This window comes from Hyperolius riggenbachi, chromosome 2 (assembly GCF_040937935.1).
Source record: "Hyperolius riggenbachi isolate aHypRig1 chromosome 2, aHypRig1.pri, whole genome shotgun sequence".
Lineage (NCBI taxonomy): Eukaryota > Metazoa > Chordata > Amphibia > Anura > Hyperoliidae > Hyperolius > Hyperolius riggenbachi.
The window spans coordinates 209,187,478-209,212,507 of NC_090647.1; the positions used below are offsets into that span (position 1 = coordinate 209,187,478).

Here is a 25,030-nt window from a genome sequence, read left to right on the forward strand (position 1 = left end):
CTGTCAAAAATATACCCTTATGTTTCCAATCAATGTTGGAGGGGTTGTAATCAGCTAGGCTCTCTCGAGCACATTTTCTGGTATTGTCCAATAGTCCAACCATTATGGGCTGAAATTCAATCCTTAATAGCAAGGGTAACAAATTCCAATATTCCTTTAGACCCTCTTTATATGCTCCTAGGCAAACCAATACCAGGAAATATACGATGAGACTGGTTACACATATACTGACTGCTACCAGATTATCTATAGCATCCCACTGGCGTAAATCCCTCTCCTACAATCTCTGCAGTTATTACAAAAATTAGCTGGACTAAGGTTATGGAATATCTCACTGCTCTATTAAGGGATACAGAAGATGAATTAAAAAAAATATGGGATCCATGGGAAACATACTTTCTTAACTACACCCCTCCCTGATATGTGTTGGTACTCCTTAACCTTTACTAAAATGACCTATGGGACGCTATATGGGAAAAATATTAGCTTGAGATTATATAGACTACTATGACTGAACTAATGAAAATATTTTATACTAACTCATGCTTCTCTTTGCTTTCCCTCCTTTGTGGGGCACAACACAAAGTGGGGCGCAAGCGTTATGCTTTCTTTTCCACAATGGTGGACAGACCAAATGAACGAATTTCTCTATGTTATGTTATATTTTATTATTTTTTCTCCTCTCTATATTTTGCTTTGGTTCTATCCAAATCTCATATACTGGCTTAGGCAATTGAAAAAGTTAAATAATAGGAACTCATTAGACAACTCATTTATCATACCTTCAATTTTATTGTATTCTAAACATGATATGTATCTTTTTGCTAATATGGACATATATTGACATTTCAAACGTTTGTATGATACAATATACATTTAATAAAAAACAGTGTTACAAAAAAAAAAATTGTGCAGAATCATCAACTCTCAGGAAGATAGGGACATATTGCAACAGGATCTGGATAGGATCGCTATATGGGCACATAAATGGCAGATGAAATTCAATGTTGAAAGATGTAAAGTCATGCATTTTGGTCGTACCAATGGTCTAGCACCATACAAAATAAATGGGATACAGTTGGGGACATCAAACTTGGAGAAGAACTTAGGAGTACCGTATATACTCGCAAGCAAGCCAGATTTTTCACCCCCCCCCCCCCAAAAGTGGTCCAAAAGTTGGGGGGTCGGCTTGCTTGCGAGTCATGGGTGGGTAGGTGGTGCCCCTCTCCGCTCCCCCCGCGGGCGCTGCTGCTATTACCAGTGGCGGCCACAGCCAGCAGTGGGCCCCTGTGCAAAATTGTAATTGTGGGCCCCCTATGGGCGTGGCTACAACCTGCGGCGCGCATCGCGCGCCGCGGCAAAAAATAGTGGATAGAACCTGCGGCGCATAGCGCCGCGTCAAAAAAATGGGCGTGGCAATGACCGGATGAGGGCGGAGCTAACTGTAACTTAAAGCGAACCCGGGGTGAGGGTTTATTTCCTTTTAAGCAATACTAGTTGCCTGGCGGCCCTGCTGATCTATTTGGCTGCAGTAATAAACTGAATTACACCAGCAACAAGCATGCAGCTAATCTTCTCAGTTCTGACAATATTGTCAGAAACCCCTGACCTGCTGCATGCTTGTTCAGGGTCTATGGTTGAAAGAATAAGAGGCAGAGGACCAGCACGGCAGCCAGGCAACTGGTATTGCTTAAAAGGAGAGAAATATGGCAGCCTCAATATTATTCTCACCTCAGGTTCCCTTGAAAAGTGCAACGCAAAGACAGTGGGCCCAAGTTTTGGTGACCCTTTCCCCAGAAAATTCACATAATTGTGCAGGTTTTCTCAAGAAAATACACATATATGCCCAGAAAATACGTGCAATCATGTCGGCAGATATGCCCAGAAAATACGTGCAATCAAGTCGGCAGATATGCCCAGAAAATACGTGCAATCAAGTCGGCAGATATGCCCAGAAAATACGTGCAATCAAGTCGGCAGATATGCCCAGAAAATACGTGCAAACAAGTCGGCAGATATGCCCAGAAAATACATGCAATCAAGTCGGCAGATATGCCCAGAAAATACGTGCAAACAAGTCGGCAGATATGCCCAGAAAATACGTGCAATCATGTCGGCAGATATGCCCAGAAAATACATGCAATCATGTCGGCAGATTTGCGAAGAAAATACATGCAATCATGTGGCAGACCTGCCCAGAACATACACCTGCTAATATAAATAAAACAAAAACATTTACTCACCTGCAGCAGCAGACCTCCTGTCCCAGCCTCCATCCGGCGCGCAGCTCCCATGGGTGGTTGGGTGGATAGGTAGCCTAGTGGGTGGGTGAGTGGGTGGGTGGGTTGGTAGCCTGGTGGGTGGGTGGGTAGGTAGCCTGGTGGGTAGGTAGCCTGGTGGGTGGGTGGGTAGGTAGCCTGGTGGGAGGGTGGGTAACTAGCCCGGTAGGTAGGTAGGTAGCCCGGTGGGTGGGTAGGTAGGTAGGTAGCCTGGTGGGTGGGTAGCCGGGTGGGTGGGTAGGTAGGTAGCCGGGTGGGTGGTTAGGTAGGTAGCCGGGTGGGTAGGTAGGAAGCCTGGTGGGTGGGTAGGTAGCCGGGTGGGTGGTTAGGTAGGTAGCCGGGTGGGTGGTTAGGTAGGTAGCCGGGTGGGTAGGTAGGTAGGTAGCCGGGTGGGTAGGTAGCCGGGTGGGTGGTTAGGTAGTTGGGTGGGTGGTTAGGTAGGAAGCCTGGTGGGTGGGTAGGTAGCCGGGTGGGTAGGTAGCCGGGTGGGTGGTTAGGTAGTTGGGTGGGTGGTTAGGTAGGAAGCCTGGTGGGTGGGTAGGTAGCCGGGTGGGTAGGTAGGTAGGAAGCCTGGTGGGTGGTTAGGTAGTCGGGTGGGTAGGTAGGAAGCCTGGTGGGTGGGTAGGTAGGTAGGTAGGTAGCCGGGTGGGTAGGTGGTTAGGTAGCCGGGTGGGTAGCTATCCGGGTGGGGGGCCCGACTCCTATCCTCCCTCCCTCCCTTCCTCACCTCGGGGGGCCCCCTCCCGATATGCGCGGCGGGAGAGCGAGCGGCAAATGCAGGAAGTCTTCAGGGCTCTCCAGGCATCCGCTAGAGGCCCAGCCGCTGAGTCTCCAATATGTCTCCAACTGGAGACGTATTGGAGACCAAGCGGCTGGGCCTCTAGCGGATGCCTGGAGAGCCCTGAAGACTTCCTGCATTTGCCGCTCGCTCGCTCGCTCTCCCGCCGCGCATATCGGGAGGGGGGCCCCCCGAGGTGAGGGAGGGAGGGAGGATAGGAGTCGGGGGGCCCCCCGGGGAATAAAATAATAAAAAAAAATATATAAAAAAAAAAAAAAATATAAAAAAAAAAAAAAATACTTAAAGGGCCCCTGAAGAAAACGGAACTTCAGGGGCCCTCGTGCGGCGGCACGGCCTGCACGGCCGTATGTCCGCCACTGGCTATTACCTTAGGCTGCGCCGCTTCCTCTATCCCCGTCCTGCTCCGATAATTAACTAATTCACAGCAGCGCGCCTCTCGCTGCTGTGATGACGGAGGAAACCATAGAGAGCGGTTCCCATAGTAACGGCATCGCCGTTACAGGAAGCCGCTCTCTATGGTTTCCTCCGTCATCACAGCAGCGAGGGGTGCGCTGCTGTGAATTAGTTACCGGAGCAGGACGGGGATAGAGGAAGCGGCGCCGCCTAAGGTAATAGCAGCGGCGGCCGCGGGGGGAGCGGGGAGGGGCACTAACTACCTAGCCACCCACCCACTTACCCATACTGGCACTATGCTAGCTATACTGGGGCACTATGCTAGCTATACTGGGGCACTATGCTAGCTATACTGGGGCACTATACTAGCTATACTGGGGCACTATACTAGCTATACTGAGCACTATACTAGCTATACTAGGGCACTTTACTAGCTATACTGAGCACTATACTAGCTATACTGAGCACTATACTAGCTATACTGAGCACTATACTAGCTATACTGGGGCACTACCTACCCATACTGGGCACTATACTAGCTATACTGGGCACCATACTAGTTATACTGGGCACTATACTAGCTATACTGAGCACTATACTAGCTATACTGAGCACTATACTAGCTATACTGGGCACTATACTAGCTATACTGGGCACTATACTAGCTATACTGGGCACTATACTAGTGATACTGGGCACTATACTAGTGATACTGGGCACTATACTAGCGATACTGGGCACTATACTAGCTATACTGGGACACACTAGGGGAATAAGGCGGCCAGCATTTCCTACCCCCGGCTTATATGGGGGTCAATCATTTTTCCCTGTTTTTTCAGGTGAAAGTTGGGGGGTCGGCTTACATGCGGGTCGGCTTGCTTGCGAGTATATACGGTACTCATCGACAACAAGTTAACTCAATGCCAAGCCACTGCAGCTAAAGCTAACAAAATTTTGGGATGCATCAAAAGGGAAATAAAAACTCGAGATGCTAGCATAATATTGCCCCTGTTTAACTATCTAGTAAGGCCACATTTGGAATATGGAATTCAGTTCTGGGCACCACATTACAGGAAAGATATTGCAGTTTTAGAGCAGGTGCAGAGACGAGCAACAAAACTGATACGTGGGATGGAAGGTCTCACTTACCAAGAATGGTTAGATAAACTGGGTTTATTTAGTCTAGAGAAAAGACGCATTAGAGGGGATCTAATTAACATGTATAAATACATCAGAGGGCAATATAAAAGCTTGGCGGATGAGCTTTTTGTCCCTAGGCCTTCTCAAAGGACTAGAGGACATGGTCTGCGCATGGAGGAAAAAATGTTTTAGCCATTTATTTAGGAAAGGGTTCTTTACAGTAAGAGTGATTAAGATGTGGAATGCATTGCCACAGGAAGTAGTTATGGCAAATTCTATACCTGCATTTAAAGGGGGCTTAGATGCTTTCCTTGTGTTGAAAGACATCCATGGCTACAATTACTAGGTAATGCCCAATGATGTTGATCCAGGGATTTTATCTGATTGCCATCTGGAGTTGGGAAGATTTTTTTTCCCTTTTGGGGCTAATTGGACCATGCCTTGTAAGGGTTTTTTGCCCTTCTCTGGATCAACAGGGATATGTGAGGGAGCAGGCTGGTGTTGTACTTTCTCTGGTTGAACTCGATGGGCGTCTTTTTTCAACCCAAATAACTATGTAACTATGTATACTTTTTTCCTTTGAAACTTTAAAATCGATTTTCTCAAAAACTATAACAACAACAACAACAACAAATAACATTTGTAGAGCGCTTTTCTCCCATAGGACTCAAAGCGCGTAAGCATGGCTCAGACCATTGTGGTACAGAGGAAAAATTTTATAAGTCCGGAAATGCCAGGCTAAACAGTCGGCTTTTCAGTCTGGATTTGAATAGCTCCAGGGATGGTGCTGTCTTTACTGGGTGTGGCAGGGAGTTCCAAAGAGTAGGGGCAGCATGACAGAAGGCTCTATCTCCAGATTTTTTGAGGTGCACTCTGGGAGTGACCAAGTTTATAGAACTTGCTGATCTGAGGTTGTGAGAGGTGTGGTGCAGCTTCAGCAAGTCCTTCATGTATCCAGGGTCCAGATTGTGCAGGGATTTGAATGTCAGCAGTCCAATCTTGAAGAGTATTCTCCATTCTACTGGTAGCCAGTGCAGTGAGCGAAGGATTGGTGTAATGTGACAGTGGCGAGGCTGGTTTGTTAGCAATCTGGCAGCAGCATTCTGCACTAATTGCAGGCGACGCAGATCCTTTTTGCGGAGGCCAGCATAAAGGGCATTGCAGTAATCCAGCCGTGATGTGATGAAGGCGTGAACTAGGGTTGGAAGATCCTCAGGGGGAATCAGATGTTTAATCTTTGCAATGTTCTTCAGATGAAAGTAGGAAGATTTAACTACAGATGAAATTTGGTTTCTGAAACTCAAATCCCCATCGGTTAGTACGCCAAGGCTGCGCACAAGGTTGGAGCTGTTTATGTCTGAATTCCCAATCCTGATTGGTGTTGCTTTAGGATCAAGCTGTTTTGATGGCGAGCACTGGCTTTGGACAAAGAGGACCTCAGTTTTGTCAGCATTCAGTTTCAACCAGTTATCATTCATCCATGCCTGTAGCTCAGCTAAGCAAGAATTTATTTTTGGAGTAGGGTCTGTTCCACCAGGTTTGAAGGACAGGTATAGCTGTGTGTCATCGGTGTAGCAGTGGTACGTCTGGCCATGTCGTTGGATAAGTGTACCGAGTGGCAACATGTAGATTGCAAACAGCAGAGGGGATAGGATTGATCCTTGTGGCACTCCGAATTGTAGAGGTGCAGGTTTGGACATTATAGGACCTAGGGATACTCTCTGTGTTCTGTCAGTCAGGAATGATCTGAACCACTGGAGGACTGATCCACTGATGCCACAGTACTCCTGCAGTCTGTTAAGCAGGATTTCATGGTCAACTGTATCAAAAGCCGCTGAGAGATCCAACAGGATTAGGATGGAACATTCCCCTCTGTCCCTTGCCATGAGCAGATCGTTGCAGACTTGCATGAGGGCTGTTTCACAGCTGTGGTGTTTCTTAAAGCCGGATTGTAGAGGGTCCAGGATGTTGTTTACTGACAGCCTGGTTTCAAGTAGCAGATAGACAGCCTTTTCAATAACTTTACCTAAGAAGGGGAGGTTGGAGACAGGTCTGTAGCTGCTCATTGCATCTGGATCCATGGAAGGTTTTTTAAGAAGGGGCTTGATGATTCCTTCTTTTAAAGAGGTAGGAAACCTCCCTGCTTGCAGAGAGCAATTTACTATTTGATGAAATGCTGGACCAAGCAGGTCAGGGCATTTCAGCATATGTTTAGTTGGTCCAGGGTCCAGGTCGCAGGTTGTCTGGCGGAGGCGGCAGAGGATGTCTGAGATCTCTTCCTCACTAATACTTTTGAAGTCAGTACAGGGTGTTAGGTTTTTTTGCAGCTATTTCCAGGAGTTGCATGAGTCTTGGGTGCTGTGGACTGAATGAGAGACCGAATAGAGGATACTTTGTCAGCAAAGTAGCAAGCAAATTTCTCACATAGTTCCTTTGAGGGAGTTATAGTAGGCTTTAGGCAGGATGGGTTACATAGTCTATCAACTGTGCGGAATAGTTGGGCTGGTCTATTGGCGGGCTTTGCAATCTCCTGTGATAGGTAGGAAGATTTTTTCTTGGTGATCGCATTTTGGTAGCACCTCTCTCTCTCTCACCTGGAAAGCTCAAAAACTATAAGGTCTTTTTGAAAAAAAAAATTCCCTCGTTTCCACTATTCTTCTTATTCTTTCTAGCAAGTAAGGAGGCTTTGCTATTAACCGCTAAAGTCGGCGGGTTTTGTCGGTTTTTAATCATAAATACGTTTTTCATTTGAAACTTTAAAATTGATTTTCTCAAAAACTATTAGGTCTTTTTGAAAAAACATTTTTAAGTTGTAGCCACTGATCACCTTTAAAGGGGAACTGAAGACAGAGGTATATGGAGGCTGCCATGTTTATTTCCTTTTAAGCAATACCAGTTGCCTGACAGCCCTGCAAATCCTCTGCCTCTAATACTATTAGCCATAGCCCCTGAACAGGCATGCAGCAGATCAGGTGTTTCAGACTTTAAAGTCAGATCTGACAAGACTAGCTACATGCTTGTTTCTGGTGTTATTCAGATACTACTGCAGAAAAATAGACCAGCAGGGCTGCCAGGCAACTGGTATTAATTAAAAGGAAATAAATATGGCAGCCTCCGTATACCTCTTACTTCAGTTCCCCTTTAAAGTCAAATCCATGATCACGGATTCTACATGTAATCACGGCTAAAATCCAAATCGAATCCAGAGCTACGATTCAAATCAGTATCACGATCATGGCCTATTATGGGGCAGAAGCATGGGGATCTCCATTGGGCTGCAAAAGACCAATGGAAATTATCCCTTCCGGCCTCTGGGCTGGGTACAGACACGTGAGCGATGATCGCTTCAGGTGGGCGGATAAAAAGTGGATGGCACAGAGTGGATGTAAAATGGACGGAGCGCATTCACTAAGCAGATGCGCGTACCATGTCCATTTTTCATCAGCTCAAGTGGGACCCGAGGCTAATACAAGGCAAAAATGTTTCTAGGAACAGATCTTGGTAGCATTTGAACAATACCTGTAAATTGATGACAGATAGTTGCCACAGTACTATGGTATCAAAATACAGCTCACCCTGCTCCTGCTGAAATTTTATGGAAAGTGTTAAATACCATTCCCCTCTGAGTTGTAGCAACTCAGGGGAGACATAATTCGGGACCCCGCTGCACTGCTATAGCTGTAATTAGCAAACTTCCCATCCGTATGAGTGCTGATTGAATTTATCTCATACAAATGAACTGCTGCCATCTGTGTATATGTAACAGATAACCATTGTACTTGGATAATCAGCCCATCATTGTACATCACTGTCATGCTTTTTTTTTTTTTAATGTTTTATAAATGTATAGTTATGAAATTAATAATGACCGGTATGAAATGCTTTCTGTGTTTTTCAGGTATTAAGGGGATGCCTGGGGACCCTGGAGACCGGGGGAAGGCTGGGTTCCCTGGAATACCAAGCTATGATGCAGGTGATAAAGGATTTCTGGGAGAGCCTGGCTTTGCTGGTTTTCCGGGACTCAAAGGACAACATGGTCCCCCAGGCGTTAGTGGATTCCCAGGATTTACAGGTCCAAGAGTAAGTTCTTCTGCTGCTTGGAGCACTTTTGATTTAAAAAATAAAACTGTATTGTAAGGTTGATAGGTGAAGGTGCTGATTCTAAGTTCATCATTGTTCCACTAAAAATGCAAAACACACTAATGTTATGGCTGGTTTACACAGACACCTTTACAACATTTACGTTTTAAGCCCTTCACCGTCGTTTGAGGCGACTGGGTCGTTTAGTGCTGCGTTCGTGTCCCCTTGCTGGAGTGAAGAACGCCAAAATCTGCTGAAAGCCGACAAATACTTTTCTGCTCACTTGCAGAAAGTATTTGAGCAAGACGCTGGGCAGGCGGACGCCCATCTGAACCAGCCCTTAAAATGAAATATCCTCTTGCTGCTAAAAAAAAAAAAAAATTCCTCCAGTTCAGATCTGGATTTTGTAAAATACCTAGGTCTTGATTCACTAAATGGTGCTAAGTGTTAGCACACCAGTGAAAAGCCCCTTAGCACGAGCAAAGGCACTTTGCACGCGCTAATACACACTATTATTATTATCATTATTATTATTTCTGGGAGAGCGCGTGAAACGTTGCACCGGTGTGTGCGAAACGTCACACCATTCACGTGTTAAATAGCGTGATAAGCGTACTTAGCACGCGAACGGTGCAACGTTTCTCGCGCACTGGTGCAACATTTTGCTAAACTTTGCACGCGATCAGTAACAGCTTTAAACGTGCAAATTATTTAGCACCCTAGTTTGCAAGTCTAAAGCTGTTAGGCATGCTAACTATGTTAGCAGGCCTTCGTGAATCGAGCCCCTTGGTTTTATCTGCAGAAACATATACAGCTATTCCTCAGCATTGCCAACAGCAAAATGCCCAATGGGTGTGTCAGATGATGATTAATCCCGGCCTCTAGAAAGAGTTGCAGATGAATACTCATGCAGGAATGATGCTACAGAGCAGTCAGTACCCTACGGGTCCTTTCACACTGTGCAGGTTGTGTTGCAAAACATTAGACATGCTATGAGACTATACAGTGAAGCATACAGTATAATGGATGTATGCTTCACTTCCACTGTAACTGCACATGTTACCTGGTTAGCACTCAGCATGCTGTGCATTACTCCGTCGGGACCCACCGCACTGCAATCAGGCCCATTGGCAATCCACTTTTGCTCCTGAGTTTTCTCCTAATTGATATTTTCAAACTTTTAAATAACTATTATTATTATTATTTATTGGATTTATGTAGCACCAACATATTATGCAGGGTTGTACAATACATAAGATTACTGACAATGATAAGCAATAAGATACAACAACACAATACAGGTAGTAATACAATGACAGATTACACACTGGAGTGGTAGTCCCAATAATACAAGCTCACATTACTCTGGGTACAGTGCACAATCAAGTATGACTCACAAGGAGAGAGGGCCCTGTCAAAGGCTTACAATCTAGAGGGAGGGGGTGGTGACACAAAAGGAGGGGGATACCATCGAGAGGTTCTCAGCAGAGAGAGTTAGGGCAACTTTGAGGTGGGGTAGGCCTCCTTGAAGAGGTTAGTTTTAAGGGCTTGTTTGAAGGTGTTGAAGGAGGGGGCAAGCCTGACGGGCAGTGGGAGAGAGTTCCAAAGGATGAGGCCAGCTCTAGTAAATTCCTGTAGTCGTGTATGGGAGTATGAGATGTGTGGGGTGGTTAGGAGGAGATTGTTGAAGGAGCAAAGTGGGCGGCCAGGTGTGTATCTGCTGACCAGGTCAGAGATGTATGTATGGCAGCAGGGCCGATTCAAGTAACAATTGGGCCCTAGGGCAAAATTAGCCTGGGGGCCCCCAACAGACACCCCCCGACCAAAAAGCGTCATTAGAGGCCCTTTGTTGTAGCCAAACTTCCCTCCTGGGCCCCTGAGTTGGCTGCTGACCCTCCCGCAATCATCTCCCAACTTCACAAACTCTGCAGAGTCCCTGGGGAGCAACAGTTAAAATGGGGGAGGGAAAACTTGGGAGCCCCTACAGGCTCTGGGGCCCTGGGGCAGTTGCCCATTTTTTCTATGGTAGCTCCGGCCTTGTATGGCAGGACTTGTGGATAGATTTGCCTTTTAAATCACCAGCAAACAAGCCAATATTAAAAATAGTTTTGATAGTACTTTTACACCTACTGTTTGGTACTTTTTCAATTGCAAGGTCCTGAAAAGTTATTCTAAATAGAAAATGAAAAATGATCTACTAGGAGAAAACACAGGAGAAAAAGTTAATTTCATATGTGCCAAAGTGTGAAAGCCCCATAGAAATATCATTGCTCCCTGTTGTGGACACAATGTAAAAGGGTCCTAAACATTTGATCTAAAGCTACGTACACAAATGTGATGGTCATCCGAAATGGCTGATAACAATCCTCTTTAGCTGATAATCGTTATGTGTGTACATCAGCCGCCAATCGATATTGCTCGGGCATCATTAAAAATCTATCCTGTCGGATCTTTAATGACCCCCGATGCCCAAGCTTGACCAATCACAATGCTTTTTACTAGCCTCGCCTACCGATTGAAGCTGCTCCATCGCCCGCCAATCGTCATCCCTCCACCCCCCTCCATAGCAGCAGAGCACATTGCTAGCCTCAAGGCTAGGGATGTATCTGTACAGCATTGTTCTCGATCCCTGACAGGTGTCCATTCTAGCATTTGTGTACTGTACTTAGCTTAACGTTTGCTGGCTGAAGATTGGATTGGAAAAATAATTTTGATGACATTAAATTTGCAGAATGACTTGTGTAGAATTACTGTATCACATAGCATTTTTTATTTAATCAATGACTTTTCAGTTTGATGGGGAAGCAAAAACTTAATTTCAGAGAGCACTTAATGGGTTTTTAAGATGCCTTTTGACACTCCATAAGTAGGGCTGGTCAATGAGATACCCGAATTCCATCAATTTCACGGAGGTTCAGAATCAGATTTTGCTGATTCCTTGAATAGTTTTCCCTGCTGTCAACCTTATTGGCAGGGCCCGGCCGAGGCAGAGGCTGGAGAGGCTCCAGCCTTAGGGCGCAGTGTAGGAGGGGGCGCACAATTCATTCAGTTGTCATTCCCAATTGTGTTTGAAGCAGAAAGAAATAAGAAAAGGGGATACATAGCAGTGACTGCAAGTCAGATAACTAGAGATTAAGGTATTGGGGAGGTTGGGGGCCCTGGGGCACCTCTTAGTCTAGTAGCAATCAGTGTGTGACGGCTGGGGGGGAGGGATGGAGGGGCGCACTTTAGTGTCTCAGCCTTGGGTGCTGGAGGACCTTGTCCCAGCTCTGCTTATTGGGCATTGTTGGAACAATGCTACGGCCATGTATAAATGACCGCTTGACCAATTTCCAAAGTGTGAACTTGTTGCATAAATGATATGTCAGTGGGAAGGGGTTTTTTTTTTGCATAGAGACGTCACTGTTACTTGACATGAATGTTCACTCAACACATTCTGTTACAGGGATCAAAGGGCATGCCTGGTATGTACGGAGTGCCAGGTGAAAGAGGAGCTTTAGGAGATAAGGGTAATTATCCTTCATTTAGCAAATATGAGGTGTAGTTAAAAAAAAGAAAATATACAATAATAATGTGTTTTGTATTTCCTCCATCCAGGAGAAAGAGGAATCACTATAGATATCCCAGGAGAGCGAGGAATCAAGGGAGCAACTGGTGGTCCTGGACCAGCAGGTGCGTGCTTTGGATTATCAAATAAAATGGGTGTAATATATGAGGCAGCTGCGGTGAACAGCACCGCCGCCGCAGCTGCCTCCATGCGGCCATCCGTCCGTCCAGCGTCCAGGACGCCGAGGACAGAGCCTACTCACTTGCCGGGGGTCGCCTTAGCGCGCGCGCACAAACTCCTTTATGCGAGGAGGAAGCCCGTCAGCTGACCTGCTGGTCAGCTGACGTGAGAGGAGACCCACGGCGCCCAGGATTGGCTATGAGAAGGGGGCGTGCCAGTGAGGTCTCCTCTGCTTCATAAGCCTCCGGGCTTCATTCTTACATTGTCTGTTGTCGTGAATACTTGCGTGTTAGCGCTCAGACCTTAGGCTAGTTCCCTGGTGTTGATGCTAAGGATTTCACACCAAGACTAGGATATTGCTACCTTGTGATTGTTATTTGTTTAGACTAGTTCCCTGGTGTTGATGCTAAGGATTTCACACCCAGACTAGGTTATTGCTACTGTATTGATCTCCTGTGTATGACTCTTTGCAATTACCCTGACTCTGATCCTGCTTTCCGATCCTGTACTTTCGCTTATCTGCATACCTGTTGCTGAACCTCTGCCTGATTACCGATTACTCTCTTGTCTCACGATTCTGTACCGATACGTACCTTCCTGTTGCTGAACCTCTGCCTGATTACCGATTACTCTCTTGTCTCATGATCCTGTACTGATACTTACCTCTCTGTTGCCGAACCTTGCCTGCCTGACCATTCTACTCACCAGTGGGCCCTCGCCACTGGTGAGGTGTAAACTACGCCAGCTCCGCTGGTGAAGCAGTTCTGCTAGGCCGCAGTATAGCCTTAATTGCCTGCTCCGCAGGTAATCTGTCATTATAGCATTACTGTATGCCTTAGCCTGCAGTACATCCTGAATCACCCGCTCCTCGGGAGATTCGGCCTCTTAAGTTTTGTTCTCCAGCTTGCTGGAGCTTGTACGCTAGTGCACGATTAGTGTACTGCTATTACCTCACCAGCCCCTCTGGTGAGGTCTCATTGCTCTTAAAGTTACGGTTGCACCAAATCACTACACACTCTGCTCTTTGTCTGCTATACTGGTATTATTGGTGATTCTGCAGATCACACATAATTGGGTATAGCGTCTGCATTATTGGAGATTCTGCAGATCACCACATAATCAGACATCTGAGCTACGACACCCAACCATTACAATGGGGTTTGCATGTTTATGATCACTGGTAAAAAGGTTACATGGAACTGCATATAGCTATGCCCATAGTAATTCATAAAATCCAAGAAAGGAGGGGATATGCTCATCCTGCCTAGGGACCATAATTTTAAATGGAATAGCAGGTGCTGATTGGAGTGGTCAAATCATTAACCCTCTTCATTCATGACACACATCAAGCTGGAACACTAGCAGCAGTAAAAACAAATAGGTTGCAAAGTCATGCAGTTGAAGAAAGGGGACATTGGCTTCCAAAAGGGATTGCATGCAATAGCATTGTGTACTAGATCCTTAGACCAGCGATGAGGTCTCCCCCTTAATGGTAAGGGTAATTCATAAAATATCTGAGATATTTTTTTTCTGAGATTGACTATAAGCTATGCGGTTATTACTCAACTTTACTCTGACTGCGAATTGAATGATTGCCACTAGGGATGGTCAATGAGAAGCAAATAATTCCGAGTTGATGCAGGTTTATGTAAATATTGTATGCAAATATATCCAGCAGAATTATTTGCATCTTCCTGACCATCCCTAACTGCCACACATTTTCACTTAGATCAAATGACAATCTCACCTTTATGGTTACTCCTCATATTCTGCAATTACAGTGCTTTTAAAAGATGGGAGCGCTAGCACAGGTTGGAACTAGGGATGGTCAGTGAGATGTAAACAGTTTCAAGTTGATGCAGGATTACGTACATTTGAATGCAACCTGAGAATAAACCAATCAAATTCCACCTTGACATGATTTGATTGATCTATTTTCAAGCTGCATACATTTCACAATTTGCATAACCCTGCATCAATCTCAGAATCATTGACCATCCCTAGTTAGCACACAGAAATGTATACATTAGAGACAAATTTATGACAGATAAAAGGCTTATGAATCATGTCTTACTACAGTACATTATGTGCATTCGGCTTCTGTTTTGCACTCCATGCTTTGTGGAAGTCTTGCTAATCTTTTCTATAACAGCCAATCAGTTTTTGTCCTCTCTGTATGATTTTAGTTGTATTGCACATTGAAGACAGAGCTGCCTAAAACCCTTTCATAAATGAGGCGTTTGTAAAATACTGATATCCTGAAAGTTTATGGCTTTTTTTGTCAGTGTATATCAATGTAAACATTCACAATGCATTCATTTCTGACTATATAACTGTTGTATTTTGTTGGGTTTGCAGGACACAGAGGAAGACCCGGAGATAAGGGTTTCTCGGGAGATATTGGCTACTTTGGCATTAGCGGAATGAAGGGGGATGTGGGACAACCAGGGCAAAGGGGCCAAATAGGTATTTTTTAAGTTGTGGAAGTTATAGCTTTACAGAATTGGTGTATGTATATATATATATATATATATATATATATATATATATATATATATATATATATATATATATATATATATATATATATATATATATATATATACACACATAGATAGATATATGTTTTTCTCCTTCTTTTTTCTTCAGGTTTTCCAGGATTGTTGGGACAGCCTGGGTCTCAGGGGGATCCTGGATTCCCAGGGATTCATGGTGAGAAAGGAAGCCCTGGATTCTTTGGTCTTCCAGGTCAACCAGGTAATGGAATGAAAGTTAATAAGTATTTTTAACAGTGATATGTTCTATACTGTACATTACATTAAAGGGGAACTGAAGAGAGAGGTATATGGAGGCTGTCATGTTTATTTCCTTTTAGACAATACCAGTTGCCTGGCAGCCCTGCTGATCCTCTGCCTCTAATACTATTAGCCATAGCCCCTGAACAAGCATGCAGCAGATCAGGTGTTTGGCCTGGTGCACACCAAAAACCGCTAGCAGATCCGCAAAATGCTAGCAGATTTTGAAACGCTTTTTCTTATTTTTCTGCAGCGTTTCAGCTAGCGTTTTGCGGTTTTGTGTAGCGTTTTTGGTGTAGTAGATTTCATGTATTGTTACAGTAAAGCTGTTACTGAACAGCTACTGTAACAAAAAACGCCTGGCAAACCGCTCTGAAGTGCCGTTTTTCAGAGCGGTTTGCGTTTTTCCTATACTTAACATTGAGGCAGAAACGCATCCGCAATCCAAAATCTGCTGCAGCCCGGGAGTATGCGTTTCTGCAAAACGCCTCCCGCTCTGGTGTGCACCACCCCATTGAAATGCATTACCCTAGCAGATCCGCACCCGCAAGCAGATCGCAAACCGCAGCGGAAACGCTCCGGTGTGCACTAGGCCTTTCAGTGGTTCAGACTTATAAGTCTGATCTGACAAGACTAGCTGCATGCTTGTTTCTGGTTTTAATCAGATACTACTGCAGAGAAATAGACCAGCAGGGCCGCCAGATAACTGGTATTGATTAAAAGGAAATAAACATGACAGCCTCCATATACCTCTCTCTTCAGTTCCCCTTTAACAAAAGTCAACAACAACTAAAAGTCACCCCAATGTCATAGCATGCTTAACAGGGTATTGTTATTTGTCCATGTGCTCGACTCTTTCTGTTGCTCTCCTCATCACATAACATGCTTGAAGAAGCCCGAGCAGCATAGGTTAACCAAATTTTGCACTATACTGCACATCCCTGTACTGCTTTGCAGCTCTGGGGTGAGGGCTCATGGGTGGGCCCTTTTCCACTAGCAATCGCTAGCGTTCACGCTAAACGCTAGCGATTGCTAAATCGCAAGTGCAGGAAACTTCCCGGCGATTGCGTTCACGATTTTGCTGTGCAATGCACTGCATAGCAAAATCGCGGCAAAGATCGCTCCGTGGTGCGATCGCGTTTGAGTAAAAAACGAATCGCGGTAGTGGAAATTACCTACTGCGATTCCTATGTTAAAAAGCAAATCGTATCGATTTCAAAATCACTAGCGGTTTGCGATTTTGCGATTCAGCATGGCAAACGCTGCTAGTGGAAAAGGGCCCTAAGGGAGAGCGGAGGAGGGTGAAAAACACATAGAAAGCAACAAAAGGCTTGGGGGTAGAGGCATTGTGCTGCCAAATAGCAGGGATATTAAAGAGACACTGAAGCGAAAAAAAAATTGTGATATTATGATTTGTATGTGTAGTACAGCTAAGAAATAAAACATTAAGATCAGATACATCAGTCTAATTGTTTCCAGTACAGGAAGAGTTGAGAAACTCCAGTTGTTATCTCTATGCAAAAAAGCTATTAAGCTCTCCGACTAATGCTGGGAATACACGGTTCGTTTTTGCCTTCGTTTAAACCTTCGTTTCGATTGTGCCTTTTGTCCTTTTCGATCCCGAAATAATCAGTCATACGGTTAATATCACCACCCACGGTTTCGTTTTTTTTTCCGATTCTGATGGTTTCGTTTTTCCAATGATCGAAGGCTGCAAAGAAACGAAACGAAAATCCCTTTTTACAGGGACGGACTAGCATAAACGAATATATAATCGATCTGAACAGCCATCAAGCCTACCAATGGCTCGATTAGATGGATAAAGAGAGATAATATCAAACATGTTCGATCACTAGTCGTTCGTTTTTGGGGTCTATTAATCGAAACTATAATGAGATTATGACTATTTTCACATACGTTTTCAACACTCGATTCGTTTACCGAACGAATCGAAGGTTTAAACGAAGGCAAAAACGAACCGTGTATTCCCAGCATAAGTTAGTCGTGGAGAGGGCTGTTATCTGACTTTTATTATCTCAACTGTAATTGAACTGTTTACTTTTCCTCTGCCAGAGGAGAGTTCATTACTTCACAGACTGCTCTGAAAGACTCATTTTGAATGCTGAGTGTTGTGTAATCTGCACATATTATAGAATGATGCAATGTTAGAAAAAACACTATATACCTGAAAATAAAAGTATGAGAATATTTTCTTTGCTGCTAATCTTCTAGTAATTATTCATAGTACACAACCAATTCATTATATCATATTTTTTTTTCCGCTTCAGTATCTCTTTAAATAAAAGTCGACCATAGTGTATGATTTATGTTTTACCTTGATGGACCATATCTGGGAAGAACCTTGCTTAATTTGAACCAATAAAAAAATGAAACCCAGTCATACTGTCATAGGTTTTACAACAAACTTTCTAGGAACAGTTAAGCCAGTGAAATCAGGTTTAAGTGTCTGAATAATTTATAAAATAAAACTAGCATCTGCCTATGGAATGTGCCAGTAAGAGATGATGATGATGGGGATTGCAGTTTCCTGAGAATATTATCTGTTCTCAGAGCAGGATGTTGAGAAGATGTATATGTTACGGCCAGAACCCGAAGTCTGGCCACTTCGGGTTCTGGCCGGTCAAATCGAGAAGTGGCCGGCTGATGCGGCCAATGTCAGAAATATTTTACAATTGCGGACTTTGGCCGGCCAGAACCCATTGTGGCTATATGCGGCCGGCCAAGTCCCGAAGCCCTGCTCCCCCGCTGCCTGCTCGCTCGTCTCTCCCCCGCTGCCTGCACTACTCAAACCTCAGATCAGGGCGACCGGACCGGAGAAACGGAGAGAGGCAGAGCAGCGCACAAAGCCACCCGCAGGACGCGTACACTTCAATGCGGAAGTACCATTCATTTGGCACTTCCGCATGTGAAGTGTACAGGTCCGGGCGGGTAGCGTGCGCGCTGTTCTGCCTCTCGCCGCCTCTCCGGTCGTCTTGATCTGAGGTCTGTGAGTAGCGTAGGCAACCCCCCCAGCCATGCACAGCGGCCAGAAAAGCCCCCCCCAAGCTATGCACAGCGGCCAGAAAAGCCCCCCAACACCCCCCCCCCCCCCCCAACCCAGCCATGCAAATTTCCCCCCCAGCGGTTCAAAGAATTAGAATTTTATTTAAAAAATCCCCCCAGCCAGGCAAAGCACCCTCAGCCATGCAAAGCACCCAGAAAAGCCCCCCAGCCAAGCAAGGCATCCAGAAAAGTACCCCCCCAGACATGCAAAAACGCCCAGCAAGGCACCCCCAGCCATGCACAGCGCCCAGCAAAGCACCCCTAGCCATGCAAAGCACCCAGCAACGCACCCCCAGCCATGCAAAGCCCCCCTCCCCAGCCATGCAAAGCGCCCAGCAAAGCACCTCCCGCCATGCATCTCCCCCCACTGTAATTTGATCTATCCCCTGTGTCACCTGACTGCCACGGCAGAGCAGCTAATTTGAAAGTGCAGTATGCTAATTTGAAAGCGCAGGATGTTAACAAATATGTCAGCTTCCACGAAATCAGGAAGTAGACACGCTGCTGATTTGTTGCAGGATTGTGCATCAGCTGTAACAAAGATGTTCTGGGATTTGTGCGTTTTGGACTTTGGCCGACTGACTTTGGCCATTTTGCAAACTGGCCGGCCAATGTCAGAAATCCCCAGCATTTTGGACTTTGGCCGACGTCAAATCGGCCAGTTCTAGAAACGGCCGGCCAATTCTAGAATTGGCCGATTTCTGGTTTTGGCCGTAACATATATATCAGGTTAGAGATAACTAATGAAGAAGCATGTGTTCAGGTTATCTGGTGATCAATTTTTAGACTTCTCTAAATGGCCAGCAATGGTAAAAGCACAGGCACAAGCCGTTCCAGTCTTTGCCATTGGTTAGTAAGCTCTACAAAGTTAGGAATACTACATAGGTTCCTACAGAACTCTGACATCCTGTACGGGGGGAATAAAATCTGGGGCACATTTTGTATTTTTTAGAAAATGTAAACCTGGCAGTTTACAAGCAGTCTACATTGCTATCCAAGTGTTGCATAGATTTCTGTGTAGTAAAACAAACAGAATTCTCTTATAGGTTTTCCTGGATTCAGAGGAATTCCTGGACTTGATGGACTGACGGGTACAAAGGGATTTGAAGGATCACCAGGTACAAGTTTGTTCAACTAACCTGAATATATTTTAATGTATAGGGCTTAATTAATAAAATGTGTGTATTCTTTTTAACAGGGGTGGATGCCTTTGGTACACGGGGTATTAGAGGCATTCCTGGACAAAAAGGGGACCATGGAGAACATAGCACCATTGTTGGATTACCTGGTATCATCGGCACAAAAGGAGTCCAGGGAGAACCAGGTTAGTCAGCTGCCTATACTCACTAGTGTTATAATTGCATAGGAATCCTGCATTGCACATAGAGCACTTCATGAGCAATGCACAAGACTCGCAACAGAATGGAAATGTCACTGTTTAGGAAATAAATGAATAATCAAGGTCAGGAATAAATGAATAAAGGTGGCCATACACTGGTCGATTTGCCATCAGATTCGACCAAAAGATAGATCCCTCTCTGATCGAATCTGATCAGAGAGGGATCGTATGGCCACCTTACTGCAAACAGATTGTGAATTGATTTCAGCCTGAAACTGATCACAATCTGTGGAGCTGCCGCTACTGTCGCTTCCCCCCCCCCCCCCCCCACATACATTACCTGTTCCGGCCGGCACGAGTCCCCTAGTCCACAGCTGTCTTCTTCTCCGCCTGGTCCCGGCATCTTCTCCGCATCGGCTCCCAGCTGACATCTTCCCCCGTCACCTTCTACATCACACATCCGGCATCCGCGTATAACTTTCTGTCACTCCAGTGCTCCCTCCACTCCAGTACTCCAGTACTCCAGAGCGCCCTCTATTTGTACTTCCGCTGTCACTGCAGTGACACAGGAAGTTATGCCGGATGCCGTGATGCGGAAAAGATTACAGCCGGGAGGCGGGAGGTGACAGCGGTGACTTGCGACGGCAGAGCAGGTAATGTATCTCCGCTGTATTGCGTCGGTCGTCGGGCATTCGAACGCCGCTATTGACGCACTCCCGACCCGCCGGCGATCGAGAAAAATCTTCCGCACGGATGGATCGACGGGAGTCGACGGGAACGATGGATTTCGGACGGAAATCCATCGTTCTGTCAATGGTGTGTGCGGTGATTTCACAGCCGTTTCGATCACTGTGATCGAAACGGCCATATTTCGGCGGGAAAATCGTTAGGTGTATGGGCCCCATAATGTGAGTTTGTTTACAGATGCAAGAAACATAAAGAAACATAATCAGCTGGGTATATTGATCTCATGCACAACAATAGAAATAAATGCAACAATAACCAGGTAACAACACAAGATCATGTCCCTGCAGGCAGGTGTATTTAAATAGACATAACAAAACACATGTTATCTAGAGTATATACAAAGACCTCCCTGCATAAAGAAGTAATGCAGAGCAAACCAGTGTATATACAAATAGTGTGCACACAGACCCCGGAATCTGGTTAATATATACAAGCAACCAGACAGATAGTCATACAGGTAAGTCATAAACCAGGAGATTAAACCATACATTGTAGTCGCTTTGGCACAGAACCATCTAAAGGGGGCCATACACTAGCCAACCAACCAACCAATTGATCATCCAATTCAATTATTATAATCAACTTGGATGAAAATTGGTGCTGCCAAGTGCATGCCCAATCGTCAAAGCGATCAATTTCGAGACAGAAATTGTCCGCACGGTCGATCGCGCATGCTGGAAAATTTCGGGCCAAAGTTGGTTAGTTGGGTGAACGGCGGTCGAATTGCGAACAAGCGACGAGACGACGAAACCCCCGCCGCAATGTATAAATGTATGTAGTGTAGTGCATTTATACATTACCTGTCCGGTGTCGGCCTCCACGCAGTTTCCGTCCATCTCGCCGGGTTCCGCATACACTCCGGCGGCACATAGCATCTGACGTCAGACTCTATGCGCCGCTAGCGTATATATGTGGCTGTTACCTGGCGAGATGGACGGACACCGTGCGGAAGCTGCTACAGGACTGGTAATGTATAAATGCACTACACTACATACATTTATACATTTTGGGGGCAGCGGCGGGGCGGACGTGGCGGCTCAGCCGATTCCCTGTTGATTTCATGGTGAAATCGGACGGGAATCGGCCTGTAGTGTATGGGCAGATTCGACATTCGATTAGAGATAAATTTGTCTCTTGGTCGAATCTGCCCATAATCGTTCTAATGTATGGCCACCTTAAGGATAAGCATTAGGTCAAACTCAGGAAGGAAACAGGTAACACTAACAAGGAACAGAGAACTCAGGAGGGCCAGGATACAGGAACAATGAAAGGGACCCTGAGCTGTAGCTAAAATTAAAAATGTCACTTATCTTGGGCCTCCTCCAGCCCACCGTAGGCTGCGAGGTCCCCCGGCGTCCTCCTGGCTCCTGTCCCTCCGGCGGCTCCCGTTACCGACGACACCCGGGGCGGGTGTCGGTCGATTCTGCCTGGATCTTCACACTCTGTGTCATCGCGCTGGCTGCTACGTGTCATCACGGCGGCCGGCGTGACAAGTCTGCGCATGCGCAGTTTTCTACAACTAAACCGCGCATGCGCAGACTTGTCACGCCGGCCGGCGTGATGACACAGGGCGTGAAGATCCAGGAAGAGTCGTCCGACACCCGCCCCGGGTGTCGTCAGTAACGGGAGCCGCCGGAGGGACAGGAGCCAGGAGGACGCTGGGGGACCTCGCAGCCTACGGTGGGCTGGAGGAGGCCCAAGGTAAGTGACATTTTTTATTTTAGCTACAGCTCAAGGTCCCTTTAACTAGCACTGAACTAGTGCTCATGCTTGGCTTAAATACTTGTGCTGGGAGGTGACAGTTCAGATTCCCATCAGTCTGTAGAGAAATACAGATCCTGGAGGAGTGAGTCCTCTGCTGGTGAAGAGAAGAAGTTCATGCACCACATTCATAAGAATGTTACCAACAGAAGCGGATATATATATATATACAAAGATTTACATTTCTATTTCTACTTACCTTATTTACAAAGGTTCTTTAAGGATAATTTAATATGTAGGTATCAACAGATCAAGCATACCTGGCTTAGAGCTCCCACTTGGGTCAAAGCACATGATTGACGCAAACAGGGGAGATAGCAGGTGAACACCAGCAGTCGCATGCAGCCAGCACCCAAAGTGAGAAATGTAATAAATCCGGGTTGCCAAAAAGATCCCACAGCCATTGCTTGTCTGTAAACTGCTGCTTCTGTAACATTGCTATTTCATTCACATTTTAGCAGTCCTCACCATGGTCTGCTATGACCCATAAGAGGGTTTCAAGATTTAATTAATTTGAAACTCCAGGCCATATTTGCTACATCACTTAAAGTGGACCTGGACCATGCCAGACAAATTGTATATCCTAAAAAGAATTTGCTTATTCTGTTGTCTATGTAAGTGAAAAAATTGCTTTAAATGACAACTGAAGAGAGAGGTATATGGAGGCTGCCATATTTATTTTCTTTTAAGCAATACCAGTTGCCTGGCTGTCCTGCTTATCCTCTGCCTCTAATACTTTCAGCCATAAACCCTGAACAAACATGCAGCAGATCAGGTGTTCTGACATTATTGTCAGATCTGATAGATTAGCTGCATGCTTGTTTCTGGTGTTATTCAGACACTTCTGCAGCCAAATAGACCAGCAGGGCTTCCAGGCAACTGGCATTGTTTAAAAGGAAATAAACATGGCAGCCTCCATAGTCTTCTCACTTCAGTTGCCCTTTAAGCCATGCTCTAAGTGACGTCTGAGCAAGTGCTTATAGAAAAGCACATTCTTAGTAGGAGTGGCTTGCTTGCAGTAATATCTGAGTGTGGACCTACAGGGAGCCAGGATGTGAGTGGAGAGAGTCCAAATGCAATATGAATGCATACACTACCATCAGTATGCTTACTGAAGGAGACATGGGGAAGAATACTTTGTTATTGCTGCTGAGGGGACATGGGTTAAGAGATGCACTTCATTACTCTTCTGCAGCTCCTCTTTAAAGTGGTCTAAAATTCTGATATAACATTTAATAAAAATGTGTTTTCCTACTTTTTATTGTCCATACAGTTGCCATATTTGCTTTTGTGCACAAGTAATATGGTTTATTTAAAAATTACAAGTTCCCAAAGTACAGTTTATCTGCTCTGAAAGCTGCCATTGCATTTTATTCAAGCTGCATTTTATTATACAAAGGGGTTCTGTGGTTCTTTTAAAAATCAAAAACTGACACTTACCTGAGGCTTATACCAGCCCTCTGCAGCTGTCCTGTCCAGCGCCGTCCTCTACCATCCTCCGTTCCCCTCCACTGGTTACCATCCAATTATTTGTCTAACTAGACAAATGCAACTACACCTGCGCGGCCACGCGTGTCCTAGCTCCTGCTCGCGTCTCCAGGAGCTTACTGCCCAGGCGCAGTACGAGAAAACTTTGCACTGCGCTTGCGCAGGAGGCTCCCGGAAAAACAAGCGGGAACAAGGACACACACGGCTGCGCAGGTGCAGTTGTATTCATCTAGATAGACAAATAATTGGACGGTAACCGGCGGCGGGGAACGGAGGATTGTAGAGGACAACGCGGGAATGGACATCTGAAGGGGGCCGGTAGAAGCCCCAGGTAAGTGTCAGTTTTTTTTTTTTTTTAAAGAACAACAGAACTTCTTTAAAACCTTATAGTGAGCTCTTCTGAACTGTGTGCATGCTTGAAGCAGAAAGAGCTTGTTTTCAGTTGTTATACCTAATGTAACAACTGAGGAATGTAAACAAAAGATAATGTTATCTCCTCTTCAATCCCATCATAAGCTGAAAGGCCTTTTCACTGCAGGACAAAGTGCTGTGTTTGGGCTGGTGCACACCTAGAGTGCTTCTGAGTGCTTTTCAAAATGCTAAGCTTTGAAAAGCGCTCGGCTAATGTATTTTAATGGATTACACCAGAGTGATGGGATTTTTTCCCAAAAGCAAACGCGGGTCCTGCAGCATTTCTGAGGTGATTTAGCCTCAATGTTAAGCGCTCTAAAAAACGCTAGAACGGAGCGATTTTCCAAGCGTTTTTTTTTGTTTACAAAAGTTGTACACGTCCAGCTCTACTGTACAAAAAAAATAAAAAAATTGCTACACAAAAATGCTCCAAAATTCACTTGGCATAACTAGAAAATCGCCAGGCACATGCCTAGAATCGCTTCGAAAAATCACTTCTAAAAACACTGAGCATTTGCGATTACGCTAACGATGTTAGGTATGCACCAGCCCATAAACTGTTTTAATGCTAAGGAGTCTTTTAGAGTAGGAGTCCCCAACCTTTTCCAGCCCGGGGACCGCTTTCCGACCAAATTTTTCTCCGGGGGAGGGGGGTGGATAGTGGTCAGTGTCGTGCGCAGTGGGTTATGGGGGGGGGGGGCCTGCGGTGCAGCAGCATAGCTAGCATAGTTGCCCCAGTATAGGGAGTTTAGTTGCTAGTATAGTGCCCCTGTATGGGTAGTATAGTGCCCCAGTATAGCTAGTATAGTGCTCAGTATAGCTAGTATAGTGCCCAGTATCGGTCGGTAGTGCCCCAGTATTGCTAGTATAGTGCCCAGTATGGGTAGGTAGTGCCCCAGTATAGCTAGTATAGTGCCCAGTATGGGTAGGTAGTGCCCCAGTATAGCTAGTATAGTGCCCAGTATAGCTAGTATAGTGCCCAGTATGGGTAGGTAGTGCCCCAGTATA

General features: G+C 45.5%; 1 protein-coding gene across 4 annotated transcripts in view; it reads left to right on the forward strand.

Moving 5' to 3' along the window:
- Positions 1–25,030, forward strand: part of COL4A2 (collagen type IV alpha 2 chain) — a 284,103-nt gene that overhangs the window by 238,670 nt on the left and 20,403 nt on the right. For all 4 annotated transcript variants that reach the window (XM_068268036.1, XM_068268037.1, XM_068268038.1 and 1 more), the window contains 7 exons: positions 8,510–8,691; positions 12,137–12,200; positions 12,289–12,363; positions 14,777–14,884; positions 15,068–15,175; positions 19,323–19,394; positions 19,475–19,600. In XM_068268036.1, coding sequence (XP_068124137.1) covers positions 8,510–8,691; positions 12,137–12,200; positions 12,289–12,363; positions 14,777–14,884; positions 15,068–15,175; positions 19,323–19,394; positions 19,475–19,600 — 735 coding nt within the window. The remainder of the gene's footprint in view (positions 1–8,509; positions 8,692–12,136; positions 12,201–12,288; positions 12,364–14,776; positions 14,885–15,067; positions 15,176–19,322; positions 19,395–19,474; positions 19,601–25,030) is intronic.